Below are 27,041 nucleotides of genomic sequence, written 5' to 3' on the forward strand. Positions count from 1 at the left end.
TGCCTCTTGCGTCATCCGGGGTATTTTCATTGCGCACGCGCACTTGCAAAAACCCATGATCTGGTTGCGGTTCCCGCTGTTGTACTCCAAATTCTCGTAAGTAAATATCGCCTTTTGGACGAAATGTTTCAGTATTCTCCCTTGACTGTGTCAGTACTTCGTCAAATTTTATTGGAATATCTGAACTACTAAATAATTTGTTTTATTTTTGATGAGTTCATTGAAAGAATTTAAGTTGTTTCTCAACGTCATGGATGTGTATTCCTTATTGTAAACTTTTCACTTTTGTGTGGGCCTGGTCAGCGACATTGGCTAATTAAATTTAACGTCACACGCAGAGAACGTACGGCATAGTGTATTTCAGCTTGGGGAAATTCCTGTTTCGTTGTTAACAGTTGGATATTCATTCCACACTGACGTTATACAATAAGTTGGGGGGAAAGTAGGCCTAACTGTCAGTGTTGTTTTTGAAGTGATATTGACGAGGATCAGCTGGTCAGTCAGCAGCTAGGGGCTAGGTCTACTCCCGGACCCCAACATCATGTTCCAACCATGCCTACCCACATTTCGTTACTTATTTTCCATTTCGATCATGTCGATACAGGCCTAAGTTTAGATTTGATCAGACTGTGCAAAGCAAAGAAAAATTGATTTTAAGCAGGGATGTTTTGAGATGTTTTTGAACACGTGTAATGCAGAGCAATCTCTTATTATTTTGTGCACAAAAAAATTATTGTGGAGTTTGACTGAAAAGCGTTCTTATTTGTCATGGTTGTAATTGTGCCTAACGTGTATTTCGGTGAATTAAATGCTGGCTTTACTTGAAATTCCAAAAGTTTTGAAATTATAAATATAAATAGAGAAGCTACAGCATGCAGAAAAAGACAAATTTTTATCACAAGTTCCTATTAAGAAGAATGAGATCCCAAAAGAATTGGCTATGCCGACTTAGCACAGAAGCCAGGCAACTGGACGGTTTGCCAACTCTGCTTGGGACAACTCGACCACTGAGACCACTAAACTGAAGGAACAACTCGACTGTGCACAAAGTCGTCATTTAAGACAAGTCGAATTTGACAAGGAGACAACTTGGCCGTGTGAGGCGTGAACATGTGCAGTGTCCTTGGCTGGCACAAGTGTGGGATGTTCAACCCAGTCGATGTGCTTGGGCATTTGCATGAGGCGTGTTCCGTTTGGACTCGACTCAGACGTGAAAGTGCAGGATAGGGCAGCTTTCACGGAGCTAGTAGGTGGGGTATATGGCGTCCTCTAGGACCACCACTTCTGGAGGGGTTGGAGAATTATCTTTCTCTTTCTTCCTTTCTTTTCAATTTTGAGAAAAGGTGTGAGCAAAGTGACAAACGGGTGACATGACTTTAAAACAAGGTAGAGATTTCAACTATTGGAAAGTTGTTCCAACCCCGATGACGTCAATAGATTACGCCAGGGTTTCCCCTGAGGTAGCAATGAATGTGAGCTGGTAAGAAAGGGAGGAAATTGAGCTGGGCATTCAAGCCGGACACCAGTGTGCACACACGGTGAAGTCAAACTGAAAATCATGCTTGGCTGGGTTCGTTGCAAACACAAGCATTTTGTCTTCGAAATACTTGAAAAGTGAAAATGTACATGTACACACAAACACTTGCAGCAAATTTATTGACTATGTACAATGTTGCTCATGTCAAAGAAATCCTCACCAGGGGTTCCAGCAGTTTCAATCCATTTCAAGCTATGATTGTGTGATTTTCCTTATGCTGTTGTTAGACAGATATACATGTACTATGTTGTTGTCGGGGGGGGTCTAATGCTCTAGACCGGTTCCCTGCCTTTCCATCATCGTTCACGCATCAATACTTCGAGAGACGGAATCCAGTGCGGCAGCACTGCATGCTCCACATGATTTCAACAGTTTAGGAGTTGTTCCACCCATCAACTTCACTTACATCTCGCCATACAACAAGAACAAATTGATAGACTGGGAAATATTGAAGAAAACGGATACATTTATGAGAAAAGGAATGCCACGGATCCCAGTGATATAATTTCATCTTTACACCAGCAAGGCGGCAGTATTGGCTAAAAAACTAGAGGTAGCAAAAAGTCGTGAGGTGGGCTGCCTCGCGTATGAGAGTTGACAGGGGAAACACCGCTGCTGACTCCACAAAGAGGATCTCTGTATTTGGGTGGGAGCCGGCTCCACTCTGTCTTTTCCCCATAACATTTCAATGACTGATGATCAGTGGCTGAGGAATGGCATTGCATCCTTTCCAAATTCCCCCACTTTCCCCCGTATTTCATGACCCTCCTCTTTCCTCATACAAATGGGAAGATACGTGTACACGTCACAACATACACAAGTGCGCTTACCAGGAAATCCTATTGTGCAACATGACACACATTTGTTTAGCGTTTCCAGAACAACTGTTTTTGTGAGCAAACTAAACCAAGAAAGACAAACTCTAGCTTCTGGAATGGCAACAGGAAATGATTTACAAAGGAAAAATATTTAAATTTCTATTTTTAAAACTGTGTACATATATACCCCATTGTTGAATGTAAACTTCCATATTGTCAGCCGTCCTGTTATATTCAACAGCTGAAGTATAGATTGACAAATGAAGTGCAGTGGCTTTTAGCCTGTCACAGAACATTTGTGTGTCCAGAACAGGTACTGAAAATCTGTGTGATTCTGATTTTTATCTTCTAAGCATATTTGACATTTGGCAAACGCCCAAAGGTACATACATGTATATACACATATGTACATGTATGTGTAGGTATTGCTTTTCTATTTTGTAGCTATCAAGCAGTGTGAAGATGCTTGGTACGTGTATTTAATCCAGTTATCATTGATTGGCAGTCACATTTCAAGTCAACTGTCCTTCATATTTGTGAAAGTGCAGTTCTTTGTTTTGGAGTATTACTGAAAAATCCTTTATATAGGGTAATTTTTAAAAGGGATGATATGTGCAGGGGTGAGATTTCTCAGTTTTTCAGCTGATTTCAGCTTTTTTTGTGTGGGATTTCAGCTTTTTTTCCTCACTGGCTGTGTACAAAAGTGTAGGAGATTTTCACAGTTCAGCTTCTTTATGTTTTTTTTCAGCTGTTTTTATCATTGGTCAATCTCATCCCCGTTCATGGAACGGGAGTAAAAAACCTGTTTCTGATCTATCCAATCTTAGCGTCCGATCGAGTGGCTAATCAGAGTCCTGACATGTTCATGTAGGTCTTGAGGCATCTGCTTGCCCTTTGTCACGCAGTGTAAAAACAAAAATTGACTACTCCTTGCAGACCTCTGTAAACTCATGCCCAGGGTGCTGTCTGAGCCCATGGTATCTATTCTGCCAAATGCTGGGGATGGGATTGTAAAGATTTAAATGCGCGGGTGTTAAAAGATGTGTGAAACGAAGGGGATTCTGTAACTTTGTAATTGAAGCAAAAACTGCCTGTCCTGAATAATCTTTACGTGTTCTCAGGACAGGTCTGGGTGGCTGGACGAGACAGTGAATGCCACAAGAATCTGAAATTTTTAAAAGTTGGTTTTCTTATCCATTTTTTTTTACTTTTCAGAGCCAGAAGTACTTTATAAAAGCACATTGTATTCCTTCTACTTTGAGGACTCCAAGAAAGAGAAAAACGAATCGCCAAACATGAAGCCAGAAGCAGCAGGCAACAACGTGAACAACATCCACGAACCAGATGATGTAAGCACTGTCCCTTTTGTATTTACCCCTAAAACTTCGTCTATTTGTTTGTTTTTTGAAACACCCCAGTTCCTCACTTTATTCACCTGGCAGGTCCCCTTGTTGCCCACAAACTTACCCAAATGATTTTTCAATTTACTGATGGCAAAAAAATTACCAGAAGTCCAGTCGCAAAAAAGTGTACACATTGTGACGATTTGCCCAGTAAGTTGTTTTCTTGAGGTACATGTAGATATTTTCTCTGCCGCGTCAGGGTTGTCACTGTCATGGAGACTCCTGAAAACATTGTCCTGGAAAGTTCCGGGAAGATTGTGGGAAAACTGGGAGAAGTGAGGTGGCCCGGTATCCTGTTGTCAGAGGGGACAAAAGCCGTGGAAAGGCCACAGAAATGTCATGGAAGTTGTCATATTTTAGTCCTGGAAAAGTTACGGGAATTGGTTTTTCCAGATTCCTGTGGGAACCCTGTAAGTACATGATTTTGAGGAGCTCTGTGGCATTGGGCCTACCTGTCGCTGTTTTTTGAAACGTTGCTGTTGGGTTCAAGACTCGACAACCCCCCGTAACACATATGTACTATGCACTGAGCTTGTTGTCCCTGACACAGTTCAAGTTGGAAGATCTCTGCATGAACACCTTGGTATTGATGTGGGCTCATCACTCGCTGATGGGCAAAGGGAGTCCGTGGAGGAACTGTAGATGGTGCCGTGTGATTAGACATGGCTCCGATGTACCACATCACTCATTATCGTCCTGTAATTGGCGCTAAATGCGCTGTTGGATGATCAGATACGTATCGCCTGCATGCACTAAGTACGCACAATTTTCATCTTAATGTGCACAAACCCGTATCGTCGTCATGTGCATTCTAAATGATTGCTAGCAGTGGCTCTCGGCTGTCTAGTCCCAAGCCCTACATAAGAGTATGTGCACTTCCAAAGAATTAATTTCATTTGCCAGAAGCGTTAATGTATTTCAGTATTAATTTGTAATTGCTGTGATCACTCTTCTTTTCTGTCGTCAGTGTCCCCTGTGCATGGAACCGCTGGAGATAGATGATATTAACTTCTTCCCTTGTACCTGCGGGTATCAGGTGAGTATGCCTGAAGTCTTTTACAGCATCCAGTCTGCCGAATTTTTATACCCTAACCCCCTAGGCTCCTCACAAAATCCAACAGGTTTATGTACTTGTCTATGTACTTGTACATGCAGCTTACTGTACCAAACCTGATAAACTCCAACAGAATGAGCCCGTTGGAGTTTGAGTGATATGGTATGGATGGGTCTATGCAGTATAGGATGACTTGCATTGAACAGTACCAAACCTGACAAAATCAAGCATAGTCTAACAGTTGGTACAGCAAGCCAGACACTGCACACAATGACCGCTGTGTGGACCAACTTACACAAAACTCAACACCATAAGCCTGGACCTTTGATACCAAGTCCAACAAAATTCATCAAGTTCATCAGGTACGGTACCAAACCTGCCAAAACCTCACAAAACCTGCTGTCGGAGTTTGATAGATACTGGGCAGTTGGGGTTAAGCCAGACTGTTACAGGCACGAGCGCTTGCACTCCCCAACATTCGTCATGCACCGACAGGGAAATGAGCCTACTGTGCTAAGAATTGATGTCATTGATTACCTGTCGTTGCATTTGGTTTGAGACCACCACTCGACCGTATCAAACTCGGTGGTCCAGTGGTTGAGACGTCTGCACTTGCAGCAAGAAGTTGTGGGTTCGAATCTCACCTGAGCCGTCTTGTAATATTTTTGCAACTCATGGACCACATTGAGAAGACGGTGTGAATTTAGGCGTTGGTTCCAAGGAAAAAACCTAGTATGAAATTGACGTCCCCACGCCATACCCACACGATAACATTGTCATGCTACTGCGGCTTTTCATTTCTGTAGATTTGTCGTTTCTGTTGGCATCGGATCCGCACAGACGAGAACGGCCTGTGTCCCGCGTGCAGGAAAGCCTACCCAGAGTGCCCTGCCGACTTCAAGCCACTGACAGAAGAGGAGTAAGTGTACAGCGGTCACAGATTGGTCAGTGTCGGGCCGTTCCATTCAGTAATCCACTGGAATCGTTTCCCAATTTGGAATCGGAATCACGATTCCACATTTTTTGGAAGGTTCCAGCGTCCATCCTGGTGAATTCTGTTCATCTGATTCCAGAAAGGACCTAGCAAATACGGAAGGGACTCTGATTCAATTCCTGCACGCTGTTCGTTACTAATTAGAATTCCGATTTCAGAGAAGTGTTCAGTGGGAAATTAATAACCATTACGCATGTAACCTCCAAACAGGTAGCTTTCTTTTTATTCAAGTTATTTTTCACCAACAAAAATTGGAATCAGTCCCAAAAGTAATTCCAATTCCTGGATGGAGTCCCAATCAATTTCAGAAATCCCGGAAATGCCCGGGTACCAGTACTGCGGGCCCCTTGGACCTCCCCACTGCAGCTGATGCCGTCTGGATGGTATTCCAGACGCTTGAAACCTTCCAGTTGGTGGGGGGGGGGGTTAAATGCTGCTGGAAACAAGCAGCATTTCCCCCTAGGGGCCGTAAATTGTTCAGGGTTGGTTGTGTGTGGTAAGGGCCGGCATCCTGGTCTGAAACTCCTGAACTGTCGCAGAGCAGGTGGACCTCGTTACGAGTCGCAGTTTGGCACGTTGTGTGCTGTGAGGAAAGGTTTAGAAGGCGAGCAAACATCCATATTTTCCACATGTGATGCTCAGGGGGTCCACATAGCCCCCCCCCAAAAAAAATGGATCATGCACCCAAATTTTGTAAGGTTACATCTATGCAGAAATTCGTCCGTGCACATTTTGTGAGGCATTTGTTGCGACAGGCAAATAATTATATAGAGTGGACAGTTCTGGTCCACGTTAAGTCGTAATGTAATGAGGAATGATGCCAACTTGCTCTCCAGGTTGCAACGAATCAAGAACGAGAAACGGCAGAAGGACCACCAGAGGAAGCAGAAGATAACGGACAGTCGCAAACACCTAGCCAGCGTCAGGTAAAAGACGTACATTATCACTAGAAAACGACGAGTGCCACTTTCACCGATTTTGTTGGCGCTCAGCAGGACGTCTAGAATTACAAGAGTTGCGTGGTAGCAGCCTGCTGTAGATCACCAAAGTGTGACGTCATTCTGAACCAGGGACTGTAGCGCAAACGAAAGGAGCACGCGCACATTTTGGGTCCCACGCTCCTTTTGCGCTAATGCCATTGACACACAATTGTGCGTAAGACCTATTCACTTTAGTGCTATATCACAGATCATTGGTTGTGGGGCGTTCTATGGAAAGTTGCCACTGTTATGCCATAAAACACCTGTCATATGAATACCACTCTCATTCACTTTATTTTTCTCCCTAGCGCATAACAGCTGGCCATCCCGGAGTGTCTGCAAAAATTGTACAAAGAAAAATTGTAGGAGTTTTCTTGTTAATGTTTCATTTTTTTCTTGTGAAATTTGCATTGCAGAGTGGTCCAGAGGAACTTGGTGTTTGTCGTGGGTCTTTCCCAAAGACTTGCAGATACCGAGGTAAAGAAGGCTTCTTTCCTGGATTTTCACACCCACCAAAGGGATTCCAGGAAATTTATCTTAGACTAGCTTTTTAGTTAACCATTGCAGACTGTGAAAGGTACTAGCCGAGGCTAGTTAAAATGGCAGGAAAAAGTTAAGCCACATGGTCCCCCGAGAACGACAGTAAGAGGCTAACAAGTGACAAATCTATAGGTTTAACTGCGTCCCACGATTCAGTGCAGTCACAGAGTCACATGATTACAGTAGCATCCAAGGACTCCTGATCATGGTCACATTACCAAATTCATCATGGTGGCATACTGTGTTGCACGATCACAGTGATGCTAGGATCCGTTGGTGATATTTTTGCAGTCGCTTGAGTTTGATGGGGGCCGCGAACACACTGAGAAAGTTTTAAACATTCAAATTGTCTTCAAGATGTATTTTTTTGCGTTGGGGAAATGTTAATTATATATATAACGGTTTTTTGCCCGTACCCAACGTATATTACGTATATTCAAATTGTCGTCCAGTCACACTTCATTTCTTGCCTTTCTCCATCTTGATGAAGTTTCTGATAAGATCAAAATATTTTAATACCTGGTGGTTTCCCGTTACCTTTAGACAAAAAAAACGGAAGGATGGAGTTTGACTAGGTAAGCATCATCATCATTATTGAACGTTGGCCACTGCAAGTGGCCAGCCAACTGAAGGCTGACAGGCCTCTCTCTCCACTCCTGCCCGTGGCCTTCCAGTGACCAACAGTTCCTCAAGAAGTAATCTGTCACTCCGTCCTGCTGTCTGACTTGATGTGTCTCTCAGTTTTTTTTTTCCTCCCCTGCCTCCAGGTTTTGAAGAAGCAGGAGTATTTTGGGAGGTTCGGGAAGATTGTCAAAGTTGTCATCAACCAGAATACTTCCTACGCCGGCTCGCAGGTAAGAACGGAGAGGCTTGGCTAGACAGGTGGACGCAGACGGCCAGCGTTCCCACTTCCTCCCTAGTTCCTTCTTTACTGTGGCATTTTGTATGCATACATGTAGCTGTGCTGTTAGAGCTGAATATGGTAGCATCAGTGAAAATGTTGCGTGCTGCTCCTCCAAAACACTGCCACTTGGCACATGCCTGATAATCATTCCTAATTAAAGTTACCCAAGAGGCATGCTATCGACAGTTTACTGTGCATTCCAAACACATAAGGAGCATCATACCTAGGCCTCATTTAGACAGAAAGGCCTGTTCAAATTTGGCAAAAAGGCAAACGCTACGGCAGATTTGTGACGGTTTGCAGATGTTGAACTCTCTCCAACAGGAGCAAATTTTGCATCAAATTTGTTGTGACATCAAATTCATGTTGCCTCCACATTCCCCCGATCAATTAACTGGCCTTAACAGATAATAAAATACGAGTATTGCCTGAACACCAAGCATAATAATGACCTGTCTAGGATGTCAAGTGCACCCATTTGCATGCAGGGCCTTTCTCACATAAAATAGCAGGCAGCCCTGGGTCAGCTGGCTGGACGGTCAGTGTTGGTCAGTGTAAAGACTTACCGGTCGGTTTATATGCGACCTCAGGGGCCCAGTGCGAGTGCCTATGTAACATACTATAAGTATGAAGATGCGCTGAAGGCGATCCAGGCGGTCAACAACGTGCATGTGGACGGGAGGACCCTCAAGGCGTCGCTAGGAACGACAAAATACTGCAGCCACTTCCTGAAGAACTCCCAGTGTCCTAAACCGGTAAGTCCACCCCCCCTCCCAACCCCACCCCGCCTCTCCTCTCCTTCAATCTCTGCCTATCTCCTTTCAAATCTCTAATCTCATGACAGGTGAAAATTGGAGGGAGATTTTTCCTGCTGTAGGATTTTTCCTGACTTTGGGATTTTTTCCCCAAGATTGTCCAGATTTCGGTGTTTTTTCCTTAAGATTTTCCCGATTTCGGGATTTTTTTCCTCAAGATTTTCCCGATTTCGGGGTTTTTCAACAGGATTTTTCTTGATCCCAGGATTTTTTTCTTTTTCATGAGCGACCAAGTAATGTCGCCTCATTCTCAAGAACCTTCTCCTCCCCTTAATCAGAGATTCCCCTGCCTGCTCCCCGCTTGAACCCCTAGGTCTGTGCCCCAGCAGCGGTGAGAGCTTCCCCTCCTCACCAAGCCTCTTTGCAGTCCTCCTGGACGTGTGGCAGGTCGTGTTCTCGCTCGGCGTCCTCCTATTAAAAGCTTTGGAAAAAATCAACGTTCCGACCGGTGTGCTCTGGTCTTCCCCAGGAGTGGAGAACGACCAAGGTACACTGGTTGTAATGTCGAGTAGGCACTCACCGGTGCTCTTCAGAACCATACCTCTTCCAAACGAGAGATCTATCCACAAAGTGTTAGCGCAAGCCCTCTCCTTTGTCTATGCTTGAACATGCAAAGCTTCAAATCTTATCGGTGAACGTATGCTTTCCTCCTCAGGACTGCATGTATCTGCATGAGTTGGGAGACTCAGCGGCCAGCTTCACCAAGGAGGATATGCAGGCAGGGTGAGTACCGAGGAGACACAATTTTTTTTTCTGGTCATAATTTTGTTCGTGACAGAAGCACTTCCATTCATCAGGCGGCTCCAAAGTCTGTGGATTTCTGAATCATTTCTACCGTGGCCCAACATCGGACGATATACACGGAATTCTCAACAGTAAAACGGAATGTACATCTGTGGTCAATTTGTAAGTGCACTTCCATGTTGTTGATTTTTATCCTGAAACCGTCACTGAAAACGACGTTTTTTTTCCTCGTTCGCATCCGTTGCGCCCGCGATAGGAAGCACCAAGAATATGAACAGAAACTCGCTCAGGAAGTTTTGGGCGGTGGTACGGGCCAGTCTCAGTCGGCGCACTCAACAGCGCCGTCAACGCAACATCAGCACCAACATCCATCACAGCAGCCACAACAACAGCAACACCAGCAACAACAGTCGCAGCAGCAGTCAAAACGACAGACGGAAACGCCGCCTCTACCGCAGCAACAGCAGCCCAAGCAGAAGAGCGGCGGCAGCAGCGGCAGCTCAGGCAACGAGCATAGCAAGAAGCATTCGAAAAGCTCCAGGTACTTGTTAGCGACGGGGGTTTAGTTTCAAGTTCTGTCTTGAGTAGAGTAGTGGAGTCCTTTTAAGCGAGCTCAGTTAATTAAAAAAATGAATATTAATCTTGCCTGGAGGATCTTTTGTGGACCGCAACCCCTTCTCAAATGTTTGATATGTATTTTGTTTCTTCTAGTCCTGAAGATGGACTTTGAAGTTTCCCAGATTCAGGAGGTTCTTTGCCAGAAATGTCTTCTGAATTGTTAGAAAAATGATACTTCTTAATTTTTGGGGGGTACTTGAAAGGGAAGTTTGCTGTGCCGTCTGATTTTTGTTGGTCTCGAATTCTGCATAGGAAAAAGCCTTCGGCCTCACCTGCCACTAGCCAAAATAACTCGCCTCCCGCGAACAACACCGATCCCTGGCCTGTTACGAACCACGGTGACCCGTGGCCCACCACGAACAGTAGCGACACCTGGCCAGCATTGGCTGGGCAGGCCAAGTCCAGCGAACCATACTCACAGTCTCCCGAAGATACACCGCCTCTCGTCAGCAATCACACACCGGAAACCCTGGGCCAATCCCCACCCACGGGCATCAGCATACAGATAAAAGGGGTCAGACAGCCCTCGACAGAAGGTGAGCCCTTCAAAGAAAGATTTCATCTTGAGATCGGTGTGATTTATTATGTGTAACCGAATGTGTCGCATGAACTGAAATGGACCTTAAGTACATTGCTCAGCTATGTCTTGTATTTGTTTCATAAATCTCTTTTGCACGTGGTTCAACCATTTCGTGAAATCAGTTGCTGGAGTGGTCGCAAGTTGATCAAGCAGGTGACAAAGGAATGACACCGTTGCAGTGTCAAAGCACGTCAAGTATCCTGATTGATGCGGGTATAGATCTCAGGAACCTTCAACCTGCTATTTGTTCAGAGTTTCTGGGGTTTACAATTACTCATTAGCACCGATTCATTTGTTGTGTTATTTTGGTCTGTTTGTTTGTCTGTCCATCTAGGCTTGCCCCCTCCCAGTCCCGAGCAATCCCAACCAGTCCCTACAGGCAGCACGTCGTCCCAATCCAATCAGAAATCTTCGTTTGAGGCGGACAAGTCGTTACCGTCGTTCCTCGCCGCCGCTAACGGTTATATGAACCAGGGCGTCCTACCAGGTCTGGCACCGCCGCACCCCCACGTACAACCGCCGGTGAATGGTGAGTGCGCATAATTCCGTCCTGCTTTTATGAGGATGGGTTTTTTCAGAACTCGGAAACATCTCGCATTGAATACAAGTGCGACTTTAATGAACGACGCCGTATTGATCTTTCAGATACAACAAACACGCCCGTCTGATTTTGGTAAATTTATGTGCGAGTCTGCAGGGATCTCAAGTTGAATTTTTATAATTCAGATCAGGGATCACATACAGGAATTCCTCAGTCCTCTGACAGATGAAGGATTGGGGGGGGACTTGTCTTGGGGAGTCAAAGTTCAAGACAATTTTTTATGGCATGTTGGAGGGTTCAAGGGTTGAGGACTATCAGAGCGACGACACGTCGAAACGTCGAGTACACACTCAGCGGTTCTTATGAGAACCATACCTCTTCCAAATGAGATCCATCGTCATGGTGTTCCCACAAGCCCTCTCTTTATTATGTTTCGGTATTTTGTACTTTTTAACAAGGAAAGGAAACCACCTTTTTTCCTAAATCATGTTTTTTGCTCCTGGTTTTTTTTCCGGGGGAGAGGGGCACCCTTACGCCCACTTACACCAGGAAGTTTTTTCACCTGTGAAGGACTGTCAGAGGATGCTGAAGAGGTGCGCACACAGTATGGTTTAACAGTTTGTGTTGCTCCCTTCCCTGCTAGGTTCTGGCTTTCAGGGTGGTAGCACCGTGCCGCCATTGATTCCCCCTCGCCAAGGCCCGACATCCGCAGGAGGTGAGTCAATGTCCCAAGGTTGCGGCTGCGGCTGACAGCGACATGTCTCTATAGAATGTGGCTGCAATTGACCAGCCCAACGGCTTCCCTTGATGCCCATGTTGTTGGCAGCCCTAGCCAAAACTTTGGAATGAAGCCAGAGTGCTGTGAGATTTTTTCTTAGTTCAAGCTGGACTAACTTGGATCTGCCTGTGCGAAGTGTCGCAATCTTTTTCCAGATCGACGACGTAAGCAATAATGTTAGAAAATCTTGTGATAGGTTCTCCTGGAGTTTTTTAAAGTGCTGCTGCATTTTGCTCGTGGCCTAAATTTGCTCAGCCAAAATAGCATTGGGCAGCTCAGTGAAATTGGTCTGAGATTAAGAGAGATTCATTCTATTAGTGGGCGCAGGTCAGTGTCAAGAAAATATTTGTTATCGCAGAAGCTCCAAAATGCCACTTTTTTGGTCCCACTGACTTTTTGGACTTTTTTTTGGTTACTTTCTTATCAATCAAGATTGGAGTGAAGGTGTCATTCTGAATAATGACCTGTTGCCAGTAGCCAGCCACACGGACTGGCAAGCAGCATTTGGATTCAGCTCGGGCACAAAAGACCTGCTCAACGAGGACGATCTAGGTACGTACATGAAGACATATTCCCAGACTCCCCGACTCAAACATTTCACGAGGTTCGCAGCCTAGCAAAGCAGGAAGTATGTAGGAATTGCTTGGGGATGTCAGCCAGTCACTTTAACGTGACATTTGTAGATTCACCATACTACGTATAGTCTGAGAAAATAAGGCGCCTTTCCTTTCTTCGTTGTCTCTGAGCTGGTCCCCTCTAGTAGATACCTGGCATTTCACAGGAATACCGAGGGTTAGGCCTAGATTAATAGTCTTGCTTTGTTTCAGGTCTAGGTTTTGAGACAGCTAGCACACTAATTGGCTAAACATAAAAGAGCCCATGACGCAAACAGTGAATTATCCCTTGTCGCAGGAAAATATTATTCGTTAAAAATTGTGTAGTAAGCATTTCTGGCAATGAAACCTGGAATACCTGAGACCGTGCTGCTCGTAAGCCTGAAGAAACTTGTAGAGAGGAGACAGTGAGTAGCAGTTACAGTTTTAGAAGTTAGAGTCAACTCCCCCCCCCCCCAAAATATCCTTGCTTGTAAAACCCACAGGAACACGTAGGGACTGAAAACCCGATCCGCGTGTGGACCGAGCCGGGAATCGAACTTTGGCTGCAGAGACGGAAATAATCACCACATTATTAAACCCAGCTCCCACGTTACTCCCTTTGTTATCTCTCTGGTTTCCCGCACAGGATTTGACCCGTGGAACGAGTCCAACAAGGGGCTGGCCGACCTGCTGGAGAAGGAGCTGCAGCTGGGAATCGCCGTGGCCTCTGACCCCGTCAAGGCCACCCAACCCCCTCCCGGCTTCACCATCCCGGCAAACCACGGCTTGGGCTCAGGTCAGTCCCCCGCCTTTAGAGGCGTTGCGCTGTAGCCATCTTGCGGGGCAGTTCTTTTGTTCCGTAGGGAAACCTCCTGGGTGAATACCCTGTGGTACAAAAGCGCTGGCCTGCAAGATGGTAGCCATGCAGACCCTCTATACCAGGTGCCAATTTCGTGGAAGAAATTCCCAAGCACTGAAAATGGGGTTCCGACAGTCATGGAAAAAACCTTAAAAATCCCTGGGAAAAAAATCTGTCCCTGAAAAGTCATAAGAAGGTCTTGAAAACTGGGAAAAACTGGAGACCTTTTTGATTTCCGTGCTCTTTACCGGATACATAAACGAGCACATGGGGTCGTGCTGTGCCGTGCCTCCGAGAGGACGGCATTGCATTTCCCGTTGTTCATACGGTTCTTGTAGTCGATACGGTCACAAGACCGGAAACAAGACCAGTTCCAAGCAGTGGCAAGAGAATGCCCTCGTTGCAGTTCACTTGACCAGCTTGTGACTTGAATTCAGACCGGAGGTCTTGTGTTGGTCTTACGCTGGTCCACAGTTGTCTCCCCTACAGCAATAGGCACATACTACCGAGGACAAAAGCTGGACCTCTGAGGACAGCAAATACACTTTTAGTGCTCTCTGTGTTCTGTCCTGTACAATTGAGTACAACTGGAATAGCTGAGGATTTGGGGGAAGGCTCAGATGTTACATAACCCGTAGAACCCCTTGATAATCTTTGGCAGATGCAGGCGGCAGTAAGATGCTGAACTGGCTGCAGATGGACCGGCCGGCCGACTCAAAACCCCAGCACATCTCTTCTCCTCCCAGCTTCAACAACCGCAATCCCAGACCACATCATTCACCCTCACAGGTGAGGCATCAAGCCCTGTCCATCTGTCTCTCCATCTGTCTGTCTGACTGTTTCAAAGTCTTCCCCCCCCCCTCCGTTTGTGGCGATAAGTTTCTCAACTTTAATTCATCTATGCCGAGTTTGTCTTTTTACGTTCCTCCGCCCGCTGCAAGAGTTCCATGAATTACATCTCAGTGAAGTTCATCTAAATTGTTTCCCTTGGCGAATCCACGCGTTCAAACTCCGACACCCCAAATTCTGGATTCTCCTACTTTTGAACGATTCACGACTGTTCAGAGTAAAGTGATCGGCGAACAAATGTTGGCAAAGTCCCACCGTAGTATTTCTAATAGGGATAGGCCAGAACCCGATTTCTTCATTTGAAATGCTGGCAAATTTCAGGCCTAAACACTGTTCATTTCAGCTCCTGCCTTATATTCAGCGTGGGAACGTAACTGGTGTTCCAGTGAACGGCGTGACTGTTTGTCATTCACTGTGTATGACAACGTTAAAATAAAGCGGCATTTTCGGGTGTCTGACATAGTCATGGTTAACCACTTTCTGCCGGGTTTAATTTGAAGTTGCATGACGAGTTCCCGTGGGATTTTCAAGATTTTCCGTTTTCAAAATTCTTCAAAAATTCATAACTTCATTTACTGGATGTTTACGCCTACACGAATGACTGTCTGGTGGCTACTCTAATCTGAGAGACAACATCTGTTGACGCCCGAGTATTTCAGCCAGGCCTGCCGCCTTGTAAAGAGAGTCCAGATTGTGCGGTGTTGCATCATTTTAGTATACTGTTTCAAAACAATGACGGACTACCATCGTTATTGACAACTGAAAAAATGTTTGCAATTTCCAGCAGCCCGGTCTTTTGTTCCGAGTACTGTCGTTTGTCACAAGGCCCAGCTCTGTCTGATTTCGGGCACCCTGGCTGTGCGTATAAAGCCAACGTCTCCGGTACCGGGCTACCCCGGCACAAAGTGGTTAAACTGCACTTACATCACAAAGGCACCTTGTCACGTTCCCTCTCATCCTTCCTGTCCCCTTCCCAGGCGCAGACCAAACACCCAGAGTCCGTCAAGAGCTGGCAGGACGGCCTGAGAGCACTGTTACCCAACAACATCAACATCAGCTTTGACGTTGCCAATCCCGCTGGCAACACCGCCCGCTCAGCCACACACAAAAACTCAGGTGTGTTTTGGTTTGTGTTTGTTGGTTTGTTTGTTTGTGGGGTTGTTTGTTTGTTTGTTTGTTTGTCTGTTTATTTGTCTATTTGTTGGGGTATTTGTTTGTTTGTTTATTTCATTCATAGACAGAAAACGCAGGAATGAGAGATGGCAAGAGAACAACTTATTTTTGGTGGGGGAAACCCACGAGCGCGTTCGCCTGAGGACATGCCAAGAGTGTGCAACAAAGTTCCGTTGAAGCGTCGCACAACCAATGTCGGTTGAAGTGCGCGGTGTTCGGCCGTGCGCCGGATGCCAAGTTGAATTTTTTCCCATGGGCTTGTCTTCTCGTTACCAGATGCTTTGAGTTGAAAGGACTGGAGCGAGAGACTGACCGTTGGTTGACAGGCGTTTGATATGGAGAGATTTTCAGACAAGCTGTGATCAAACCTAGTTCCACACCTCCGTCGCTATTGGTAGCCGTTACGAGACCGTTTTATACAATCCATTCCACCAGCAATCTTTTGTGACCGAGTACTAATAGCTAGGGTGTTGGGAGTTCAGTATCTTGGAAAAAATGGACATTGCATGTCTAAAGCAACGTCCAACTGTCCTAAAACTGATGTGAACATGATCTCACGACGGACAGCAAAAGCCCTTAGGTCCTGTTCGATCCAAAAAATGTCTTTGCAACAGGAGCACCAGAGTGTATGGGTTAAGGGGGGTACTTACTGAGTTTTAGAGTTCAAAGCTCATGAGATTTGTAATGTGCCATCCATTAATGTTATATTCCATCATTTGATGTACTCTGCCATACTGCCATCCACTGATGCAGTATTCCATCCATTGATGCAATGTTCCATCCATTGATGCAATGTTCCATCCATTGATGTTATGTTCCATCCATTGATGCAATGTTCCATCCATTGATGTTATGTTCCATCCATTGATGCAATGTTCCATCCATTGATGCAATGTTCCATCCATTGATGCAATGTTCCATCCATTGATGCAATGTTCCATCCATTGATGCAATGTTCCATCCATTGATGCAATGTTCCATCCATTGATGCTATGTTCCATCCATTGATGCAATGTTCCATCCATTGATTCAATGTTCCATCCGTTGAGGTAATGTTCCATCCATTGATGCAGTGTTCCATGCATTGATGCAATGTTCCATCCATTGATGCAACGTTCCATCCATTGATGCAACGTTCCATCCATTGGTGCGATGTTCCATCCATTGATGCAATGTTCCATCCATTGATGCAATGTTCTATCCATTGATGCAATGTTCTATCCATTGATGCAATGTTCCATCCATTGATGCAATGTTCTATCCATTGATGCAATGTTCTATCCATTGATGCAATGTTCCATCCATTGAGGTAATGTTTTCCACGTTCCGTCGCAGACATTTGGCCCGGAATGCAGTCCCAGACCTGGATGGTTCACGACCCCGCAATAATCAGCGTCAACTCCCACAGCACACACGCACCCGGCTTCACAGAAAAAGAAGGTCAGTTGACTGCACATAAACCATGCCCAAGTAGCACCCCCCCACCACCACCTTTTCACGGTGGAACAGAGAAATACACTTGAATGCCAGTGGTGTGCCTGGCATCAATGTCAGCCTTCTACGGACTTGTGCGCATTCAGATGAAAACCAGTCCTTATCTGAATTACTGGGCACATGAGTTTACAATTAGTGGCTGTGGCTACTCCCTACATAGTCATCTGCAATTGCAATCCGCAGCCAGGTTGTTGAGACACGGCTTCCGGGGACCTTTGTGCCATGTGCTTGCTAACCATTGTTATCGTCATCCACTGTGCCGTACTTCGTGTAGGTTTGTGTACATCTGTAGATGTTGTGACATCCCTAGATACTCGCTAATTGAAGTTAGTTGCTCTGTAGATTTTTATCTGGAATTATTTTGTACTTGTTAGAGCATGCTTGGCTTTCTTTCCTTTTATTGACTGTTTGGCTGTCTTGGTTTTGTTAATTTGCAGTCCCCACAGAAGAACAACCACACTGGTTAAAATCATTACAGACACTGACAGATGGGGACACACCCTCCCATCCCTCAGCCAATCACCTGTTCCCAGCTCATGCATATGCAAACAGAGGTAGGTCTCCTCACCCTGCATTGGTTGGCTTTTGTTCTTTCAAACCACACACGGTTTTGTTCCTGCACTTGTACGGCGACCACTGTGCACCGCCGCTTTGGCAAATCGTGACACGACCGGCACCGTTGTTGGATGTCACAGCGCGACTGCATGTGATTTACCCTTCAGCTGCGATACACCGAAAAATGTACTCGGACTAAGCTGCATCTGGTGTGGGATAATCATATGCTGGAGTTTTGCCAGTGAACATGACCAGACTGCATTGTATACAGATGGCGTTTTTCAACAATGGAGAAACTAGTTCGATGAAGCCTAGGGCAGTTTCAAATCTAGTGGGTTCGGCTTAGACCTCGGTTTCCCGAGTTCCAGTCAGAGCTTGAACATGTGGTTTCGAGTGGTCCTTCAAAATGGTTGGAATTAGCGAGATCCAAGTCTAAGCCGAATCCACTCGTTCCAAAAACGTCCCCAGAGTCAAATTTGGTGGCGGTCCTGTTCACCAGAATTGATCGATCACCTTCTTTGTATTTCATGTACACATGCAAGTGGTGCAAGCATATACTAAATTCACAATGTTGATGAGTTCAAAGATGGAAGTCGGTAACCTATCAAGCAATATTATAAAGCCCTGTGGAAGACAAGTGTTAGTCACTTTAACCTGCCGAATTGTACCGAGTCACATCTTGTGTAACTTGTAACTTGATTATGGGTGATTAAGTCAAGCCCTTCCACTGTGAAGAGGGCTTGACTCACTCATACTCGTCAGTCACTGTAAACCTGTTGAATTATACTGAGTCACATCTTGTGTAACTTGTAACTTGATTATGAGTTATTGAGTCAAGCTCTTCCACAGCAAAGAGGATGCATACAGCTGAAGTTACTACACTGCGAGACACTGTGCCCTGATCCTGTGCCCAATTTCTTGACTCGTTTTGATTCTTGATTGCTTCAGGTCCAGCCTGGACAACACACGCCCCTCCCCCCGGCCTCAGACCTCCCACAAATTCCACTGACACACACAGTCACACATTAACAGAGAGTAAGTAGTCAAGTCAGCAATTTCGTCATTTAAGCTTTGTTTGCCGGGTCGTATTTTGCAAAGCGGTATTGTATCACAAGTCCTTCCACAAGTCCCTTCACAAGTCCAGTCACGAGTCCCCACTCAGGGCAGGTCATGAGTACCAGGGTGAACAGTGACAAAAGAATGCTTTTGTCACTGCTCATTTGAATAGCTTGTGTATTGGCAAAAACAGAATGACTAGTGATGGACTTGTGATGGATTTGCAGGGACTTTGCAGGGAATTGTGATGGACTCGTATACAACGCTGCCGTAAACTATTTTTAACTCAGTTTGAAATGCCCTTCCTTTGTTGCAGAGTTGATGGATGTATATGACTTGTCACTAGGGTGTAACCTCATTGCCTTGAATTTTATCAGGGTTCCCAAGGTCGTGGAAAATCCTGACAAAAAAGTTGCCCTAGAAAGGCGTGGAAGGTTGGGGGGAGGGTGTCCTGGAATCCTGTTGTTAGAGGAACGAACATCGTGGATAAGCCGTGGAAATGGAAATCCCTCAAGTTTCATTTTTGATCGGCTGCGTTTGATGTGTTAATGAAATAATGATAAATTGACAGGCCATCCTTGTCAGTTTGTAGTAGTGGCTAGGGCAGTCTTCCTGTTCATAACAGCTGACCACCCTTCTCTGCAAAATGGTGTCCAATGTCGTGGACATTGCCACATTTGAGTCCTGAAAGTCCTGGACGAAAATGCACGCAGGCCAAATGGACTTGACTAACCGGTGAAAAAAGTGCTGGCCATGTAGCCCATGTCTCCCATGCAGACAGTCATTCTAAGCAAAAGTGTCCTCTCGCTCAAAAATCAGTCTGGGGCCTTTTTTTTTTAACCACCCCCCCCGCCTACACAGAGCAGATTGAAGTTCCCGACTTTCACGGCAACACTTTCCACTCTCGTAGGTCTCTTGCAGGCCTCAAGAGCCGAGAACCGCCGCAATCTAACAACTTCCTTCTCCGTTGTTTTGTGTTGTTTTCACCCTCCACAGATCCTGCAGTTTAAATCCAGGTACGTCCGTTCCCCGCATGCTGCAACGTAACCATGGAAATGATATATCTAAAGTATCTCCTACCACTGAGCATTGTGCAACTTCACCCGGCCCGCGACTGCTCTGTGCACCGTCGAATCCAGGGAGTCGAAATCATCGAAAGAGTGAACAATTTATTTAAGCAATTAATTTATGAGATCAAGACTAGTCACACACACTCACGTGTATTAAAATGTAACCTTGCAATTAAAAAAGAAAAAATTAAGAGAAACTGCATGAGTTTTTTGCATGTGACAAATATAATGCACCTTCTTTGGTAATTGTTTTGTGTTTCCATCAATTTAGATATGTTGCAGAGAACTTGGAATGTTGAAAATATTTCTTACCGCCTAACTTGTCCGATACATGTACATCTTGAGACAAAATACTTCAAATTAAAATCCTGAGTTTTTTCAGTGTCCTTATCAAATTTAAGTCAGAAAGGTTTACGCATTGCTTCGGGTGTACTTGAAATTTTTCACCGGCGTTGCGGAAATGTATGAAATAAAATTCTGTTTTGAATTACTTGTAATATCTTCTTCTTAAGGCCCACAGAAATCACACCAAACTGCTTTTTCTTTTTGCCCGCCCAATTTCTAGAAACTGTCGAGTCCACATTTTCAATGAATTTGTGAAATTGCCAGTAAGAACAGAACAAAAGAACTTGTAGGAAGTTGTAGGAAGAAGAGAATTGTTCTTTCCTGTCCTTTCATTGCAGAGATGAATTTGTTCGGAAGTGCGGGTTGACGTGGTCACAAATTTATGTTTTTGGAAAATAAAATATATGTATGAAAATGAATTCTTTATAAAGATTTACGAAAAGGCAAGTAGAGAATATATTTAAAAGGAAAGAAAGGCAGTGATTGTTTCTTCAGATGCTCATCTAAAATCGAGACATATAAGGTGGTAGCTAAGTAAATTATTAACAAAATGGTAGAACGGAAATTGGGTGTGTGTGGCTAGTCTCCAAGTGAGACTCTCTGGATTTTGATGGGTTCCCAAAGAACCCCGGCCTTCCCAGATCCTACTGAATCCATTTAGAGGGTTTTGGAGGATTTTGTGGGGTTGGGGAAGGTGTGGTCAATAAATGTTACTTTAATGTGTTGGGGGATTGGTAAATCTTGACAACCATTGGAAGTTTTTGCTTATCGGCTCTTGCATTTTGCCAACGCACCGCATTATGGAGGTTATTGGTGTGCACCCAGTGTCAAAGCCTTCTGCACTCGAAGTCAAAAAAAGGCAGATTTACTAATTCTTCCATTGAGAAATCCTGATGAAGACTTCGGAGGCCTCTTAATTCAAACTTTAAATTTCTTCATTGTCAGATTTTGGTACAGAGGTAAACACTCTCGGATTTAACCATTTGCAGTGCCCCTCTCTATTACATTAGCCCTAACCCCCACCCAAGGGTTGCTGGCCCTAACCTTCCCCATTTACACAAAGTTGCTCAGAGGCTGTTTGACTTTGTTTTTCTGAGTTATGCCAAACCCAATGCAAAAGCCGACTGTCTGGGCCTACCAGACCTATCCCCACAGAATTTAACACTTTACTACTGTTTAATTCTGTGTGGTTGGGGAAGGTTAGGGTTAAGAAGTATTTGGGTCCGGGTGAAAGATCTTTGTTTCTCCTCATGCCACTTGTGAATGAGGTTCCCTGCCTCGTTTCTGCCTCAACCACTGGTCGTCTTTAAGACTCACCCGTGATCACAACGACAGATATGACCACTCTGCAGCCAGTTAGACAAGCCAGGTTTTTGAACCCCAATAAAAAAAATGTTCACAGATTCCTCGGAGGTTCACCTGTGGCGTTTGGGGGATCTCGCTGGAGTGAGGAAGGTGGAACTGGTGGGTCAGTGACACTTGAAACACGTTGGGCTGGACGTCTGCTTGAAGTTGAAGTTATTGAGAGCATGCACTCGGTTTCCTGGGCGTGGAGGATGCTGGACAAGCGAACAATTCTGGCCAGAAGTCCAAAGGAGTTGGTGGGTTCACTTGAACTAGTCTGTGCATTTTGAAATGTGGGGTTAGTTACCACACGACAAACCGTGCTTTGTTCACGCTGGCTGCAGAGCGGTATGAGTGCGTCACCCTTTGTCTGGAACCCTGGCTACCCCTCTGGCTATTTGTACTCAAAAACCGTGCCCCTGCGAGGGAAAAGATGCATGTATTCTCTGGTAGGTTTTGGGCGTTCTAACCATTCTGACAGACTGGAGTAAGTCAGCATTGGACAAGTGCCGCGGGTGTTTGAGAGGTCAGCGAGGGCGCTGTTTTTGAGGGACACACTTTGTACAGAGACTCGTCTTTTGCCAGGGGAAACTTTTTGGGGGCACCATGGAAAATGTGAGAGTGTGCCACTGTAGTCACCTGTACCCACGTTCATGTCACACATATTTTCTCCTTTTATGGGCTTTAAAGAAACTCTGCCTGCAGCCGGGCATTTAATATTTGGAATATGCTGCATTTACTTAAAAGAAAATCGTTCAGCTCTTGATACGGGAAATATGTGTTGGTGTGGAATTTGAATTCAGTGACTGGGAAGGTGTGTCCTTTTCGAGGTCAGGATGTGTCTCTTGCAAATTAAAGAGTGGCTTGACTTTGATCTGTGCTCATGTAGAGCGACGTATGACATCCCTGTGTTAGGGCTTTTCCAGTCCAGGGGACATGTCACCCGATCAAGGTCTTTTCGACCTGCGTTGGGGCGGATTTGGTTTGCATTTGTTTCCTAGGGACAAGACCCCTTGAGGTACGGGCACATCCTGTCTTGATAGGGCAGTGGCCATTATGTATACCCGCTTTTATTTGTTTAAGTTCTTGGATGATCACGCTAAATAAGTGGGGGTGGCATTGATGATGGAGATAAAACAAGATTTGGTTGCCAAAATCCAGATTGAAAGGAAGTCTAACATTAAAACGCTGCCCAAAAGTTTAATTTCTTTTGCAAAGGATAAATAATGCAATAAACAGAAATGAAATCGGAAATGTGGTGGTCGCAAGAAGTTGAACAATTTATTACAATACAATTACAATTTGCTTTCAGTTGGTGAGCTTTTCTCTTCAGTTAAAGTATGCCATTTAAAGACGAGGAGCATATTTTTGTTTCTTTGAAACTTGCAAAGATTTGAACTTTGCGGATAACTTGCAAGGTGTCCTCGGACGTTACTGGGAGTCCTCCGAAGAGGCAAAAAGAAAAGACTTATAGCAAGGAACAAATAAACAAGGTCTGATACCTGAAACAAACGGCGAGCTTGGCTTGATTTATGCTCTTCTGTTTGTCAAGGTTTGTCACACTGTAGGGTATTTGTTCGATGGCTGTGACTTCTCAATTTGATTTTTAGGGCTCAAAAAGAGGGATTTCTTTCCCTTTACCCTCTGTCATCTCGGAAACGAGGATGCCAATTTTCAAGCGAAAGCCTTATCCGGCTTATTTATGTAAAATAATTTGATTTTAGGCCACTACTAGGTATATTTTGGCTTCTCCTTATTTTTGGGCTTTGGACAAGAACCTTACTTGTATTCCTGTGGGGGGGAAAAGGGGCATGGTAGTGAGAGGTAAGGACATGAACAAAGTTCCACTTCACCCACATGGACCGTCTGAAACAAATCAGGGAATTTTTTTTTTGTCCTCGGGGGGAAAAAAGGATGAGGGATCAAAAATCTGAGAAAATGACCACCCACCCGTGTTTAAGATGTATGGATTGCACAACCCAGTTTGGTTCCTTTTAAGATGTGGTTCCATGCAAACTGGGCCACAGCAGCTCAGTGCTCCATGCCCTATTTTGAAGAATGTAGGCCTACATGACCAACGTGCTCACCAATGGCTAATTCACCACTGGGGCCAAATTTCGCTCCTGAATAAATTTTTCCTTTTTTTGGAAGCTGTTGGACCGTCTTTTAAGTTTGTTGTGATCAAATAGAGTGTGCTGATTATTTCGCACAATCGTCCTGTCGCTATCCACGGGGGTATGGTGGGGAAATCCTTCCCAAATAGGTCATATATCGGCAGGATCGATGTGGGAAGGGTTCAGAGGGAAGCGTTGTTGAGAACAATCGGTCACACCCTGACATTAAAAACAGCTGTGAGTAAAGAGTACCAGGCAAGGTGTCGCGCCTCTAAGTCAGTCATAAGCAATAAGAAAAAGCCCATCACTGCGCTGTCCACAATGTGGTGCTTGCCGGCGCTGTAGAACGGTTCCTTTACGTTGAGCAGCGGAGGGTCAGTGCCTTGATGCCGAAGTAGACGCCGTGGTCGCGGTCCTTGCCAGAGGGGTTGACAATCTTGCCGTGTTTGTTGCTACACCAACATCTGCATCGACAAAGGAGAGGTTTTAACAAGACAACGTTCAGTGTTTTTTTCCCCTGAGTATAAGAGGCCACTGCCAGATATCGTTGCTAAGGCCGGCTGTTGGCTGTTGACTGCCGGCTGGCGCCTGCTTCCGCCAGTCTTACCGCCGGTCGTGTCCGATCGAGACACTCGTACACATCCTGTTGCATCTCCCTCAGCTGGGCTACATCGAGCGTTAAACTCAACCCAACTTGACCCGGATTACTCAACCCATCCCAATCCACCAATCCCATCTCATTGCGGCCCACCCAATCTCACCCCAACCCATCCCAGCCAAACCCATTCTACTCTGGTCTATCCCATCCCAACCCAACCTTTGTCTGGGTATCAGCCATTCCACTGCGTCGGAAGCGAGCGTCTATTACGTAGTCACCCATCCCAACCCATCCCAACACAGCACATCACCACCCAACCCAGTTTGGGGCGTAAAATGTACTGCTCCCCCAATCCCATGATGCATTGCAACATTTTCAGAAACGGTTTCTTCAAGATTGTGCATTTGCTCCTGCTAAGGCCAGGATTCAAGTTCGTAAAGCCACTAAGCAGAACATAGGCCTACTGCTAAACAAATGTATGTGCCACGCAAAATTAGCCGAGATCCAGTCATTTTGGTTGGTAACCCGAGTTTGCCATATCTTGCCTCAGCAATATGTGTTGAGAATGACAGCTCTGTGAAGTTATCCGATAAGTACAATAAAATACATCGACCGAAAGTTTTACACAGTGAAAAAACCGCTGTTATAACAGGGTCCTTCTGACTTTACAAATTTCCTTGTTAACAGGTACCTTGTATCAAATAGACAAACAAAGAAAACAAAGACTTCTAACCTAAAACTGTCCTTGTTACAGACGTGACCTTGCCTTATTAGTGTTTTTCAATGTGTTCAACTGTAAACATTTAATCAGCGAGAACCCCCCCCCAAAAAAAACAAGAAAACCGAACCCAACTCAATATGACCAAACAATATTTGATCAGCGAGAACCCCCCAAAAAACAAGAAAACCGAACCCAACTCAATATGACCAAACAATATCTAATCAGCGAGAACCCCCCCAAAAAACAAGAAAACCGAACCCAACTCAACCCAATCCGACCTAATCAAACAAAACAACAGAATTTGATCCTTGCCGTTTCTTGTGACACTGCTTGGCGCTGTAGGTGCCGTCCTCTTTGCAACTCGGTGAGAACGACCGCGCAACCATTGCCTGCATCCAACAGTTGCGAAGGAGATGCTTGGGTGGCAAGAATTTGTTTTGCTCTGTAGGAAAAATAAATAAAGCGTTGGGAATACTTGCAACTGCACGCGATACGGCCGGCTGTGGGGGGGGGGGAGTCGGGTTGGCGTAGTGGTTCTTTCCTCGCCTCTCACCTCTGCGGTCAGGGTTCGAATCCTGGCCCGGTCCACACGTGGATTGGGTTTTCAGTCCCTACCTGATTCCGTGGGTTTTACCCAGAAAATTCCTCTGGCGTCTTCTTCCCACCTCTAAAATTGCTTCTCATTGTCTCCTCTCTACAGGTTTCTTCAGGTTTGCGAGCTACAGTGCCTGGGGCGCTTTTGAGGAATCCTTGGTGTCATTACCAGAAATAAATAAATAATAATAACACGATTTTTCAAGAGAGGCCCATCTCATCTAGTATTTCTCACAATAACTGCCATAATGATAAGGTCAAGAACATCATAAAATGGGTCGATTTGAAAGACAGACCTGTTTCATCGTAATCAGGTCTATAGTTCAACTGTATTTTGGGATACATACATCTTCACATGTTTATGATTACCTTGAAATAATGGGAAATGTCAATACATGAAGAACACTTATTCTTTCCTCATAATGTCCTCTGAGGGAGGATCATCGGTCATCGCCTTGTGGGAGAACGCGAATGAAAAACACAAAGACAAAAGGGGAAGGAATAATTTCCCTCCCTGGTGCAACACCTACCATCGTCCTTACTGAAGTATTTGCTGTACGTTCGTTGCAGGCGTTTTTCCTCCCGAATGGGGCCCACCGGCGCGGCGACTCCGAGAGGGGTGAAGTGAACCCGGGTCTTTGTCACCCGATGCCCCACTTTGTTCTCGTCGAAGCGATATTTCCTCGGCTGCGCGATCTGCCGTCTTTCCGCGTACGGGAAGACTTGTTTCTGGCGCCCCCCGGCCTGCAGCGATCGCCCCTTGCCCCGGTTGGCGTCGGCTGAGTGCCACCGGTGGCTATCGGCGATGTGCTGGTGATATTTCTGCATTAAACTTTCATGCCCCGCGGTGTAACCGGGCGGGAAGTGGGGATGCCCTCCTGCCGTCTGTCGGCGAGGTCGGCTTTGCTCAGCTGAGCCGTCATCGCGAATCGGTTCCTCGCCTGAGCGCGAGCCGGATCCTTCAGTCATTTTGGGGGTAGATTGGCCAGGCTGGGCTGGGGAGTTCTCCCCCTCGTTCTTAGAGGGAGAACCGTTCCGTTCCGTTGGTGCCGCAGTCTGTTCATCTGCACTGACGGTATTAACGAGGAGAGTTGTCAAGAGTAACGACAGAATCACAGACGTCCTCACGGTCATTTCGAGACCTTTTAGTTTGGGGATCTATAATGGTAGACAAAGTTTAAACACGATGATTCCATACAGTGCTTGGGTTCTAGATTGGAAAACAAGCATAGGAACGACTTTATTCATCGATGCGAATCGAATGATAAATTCTAGAATTAAGCGCGATCCTTCGCGCGTGAGCCGCGGCGCGGCGTTTCGAAACAAGCTGAGAGCGCCTGCGTGTAACGGGCGTGACGTCACTACAC

The 27,041-nt window shown here is 45.5% G+C and overlaps 2 protein-coding genes across 2 annotated transcripts; one reads left to right on the top strand and one right to left on the bottom strand.

Annotated features, from left to right (window-relative positions):
- Positions 1-11: 11 nt before the first annotated feature.
- LOC110982340 (CCR4-NOT transcription complex subunit 4-like) lies at positions 12-23,165 on the top strand. The gene is made up of 21 exons (XM_022240670.2): positions 12-96; positions 3,571-3,704; positions 4,726-4,794; positions 5,619-5,731; positions 6,643-6,732; positions 7,203-7,263; positions 8,094-8,180; positions 8,821-8,985; positions 9,701-9,768; positions 10,046-10,330; positions 10,660-10,943; positions 11,322-11,516; positions 12,172-12,243; positions 12,739-12,858; positions 13,549-13,698; positions 14,423-14,550; positions 15,588-15,726; positions 17,119-17,223; positions 17,715-17,831; positions 18,781-18,867; positions 19,885-23,165. Exons 2-21 carry the CDS (start codon positions 3,651-3,653, stop codon positions 19,896-19,898), a joined length of 2,403 nt encoding a protein of 800 aa, XP_022096362.2. The 5' UTR covers positions 12-96; positions 3,571-3,650; the 3' UTR covers positions 19,899-23,165.
- Positions 22,902-26,919, bottom strand: LOC110982342 (uncharacterized). The gene is made up of 3 exons (XM_022240673.2): positions 26,205-26,919; positions 25,393-25,522; positions 22,902-24,225 (listed from the first exon to the last, which is right to left on the bottom strand). Exons 1-3 carry the CDS (start codon positions 26,806-26,808, stop codon positions 24,117-24,119), a joined length of 843 nt encoding a protein of 280 aa, XP_022096365.2. The 5' UTR covers positions 26,809-26,919; the 3' UTR covers positions 22,902-24,116.
- Between the last annotated feature and the right edge of the window lie 122 nt (positions 26,920-27,041).

Source organism: Acanthaster planci, linkage group LG21 (assembly GCF_054643075.1).
Source record: "Acanthaster planci isolate LZ-2023a linkage group LG21, COTS_SCS, whole genome shotgun sequence".
Classification (NCBI taxonomy): Eukaryota; Metazoa; Echinodermata; class Asteroidea; order Valvatida; family Acanthasteridae; genus Acanthaster; species Acanthaster planci.

Bases quoted from the DNA above. Each gene is read 5' to 3' on its own strand.
- LOC110982340 (XM_022240670.2), top strand. From the start codon at position 3,651: ATGAAGCCAGAAGCAGCAGGCAACAACGTGAACAACATCCACGAACCA. The intron at 12,859-13,548 runs GTACGTACATGA...TTTCCCGCACAG, and splicing joins GCTCAACGAGGACGATCTAG to GATTTGACCCGTGGAACGAG. The intron at 14,551-15,587 runs GTGAGGCATCAA...TCCCCTTCCCAG, and splicing joins CACATCATTCACCCTCACAG to GCGCAGACCAAACACCCAGA.
- LOC110982342 (XM_022240673.2), bottom strand. From the start codon at position 26,808: ATGACCGTGAGGACGTCTGTGATTCTGTCGTTACTCTTGACAACTCTC. The intron at 25,523-26,204 runs GTAGGTGTTGCA...TTTTTCCTACAG, and splicing joins ATACTTCAGTAAGGACGATG to AGCAAAACAAATTCTTGCCA. The intron at 24,226-25,392 runs GCAAGGATCAAA...TTGTCGATGCAG, and splicing joins AAGCAGTGTCACAAGAAACG to ATGTTGGTGTAGCAACAAAC.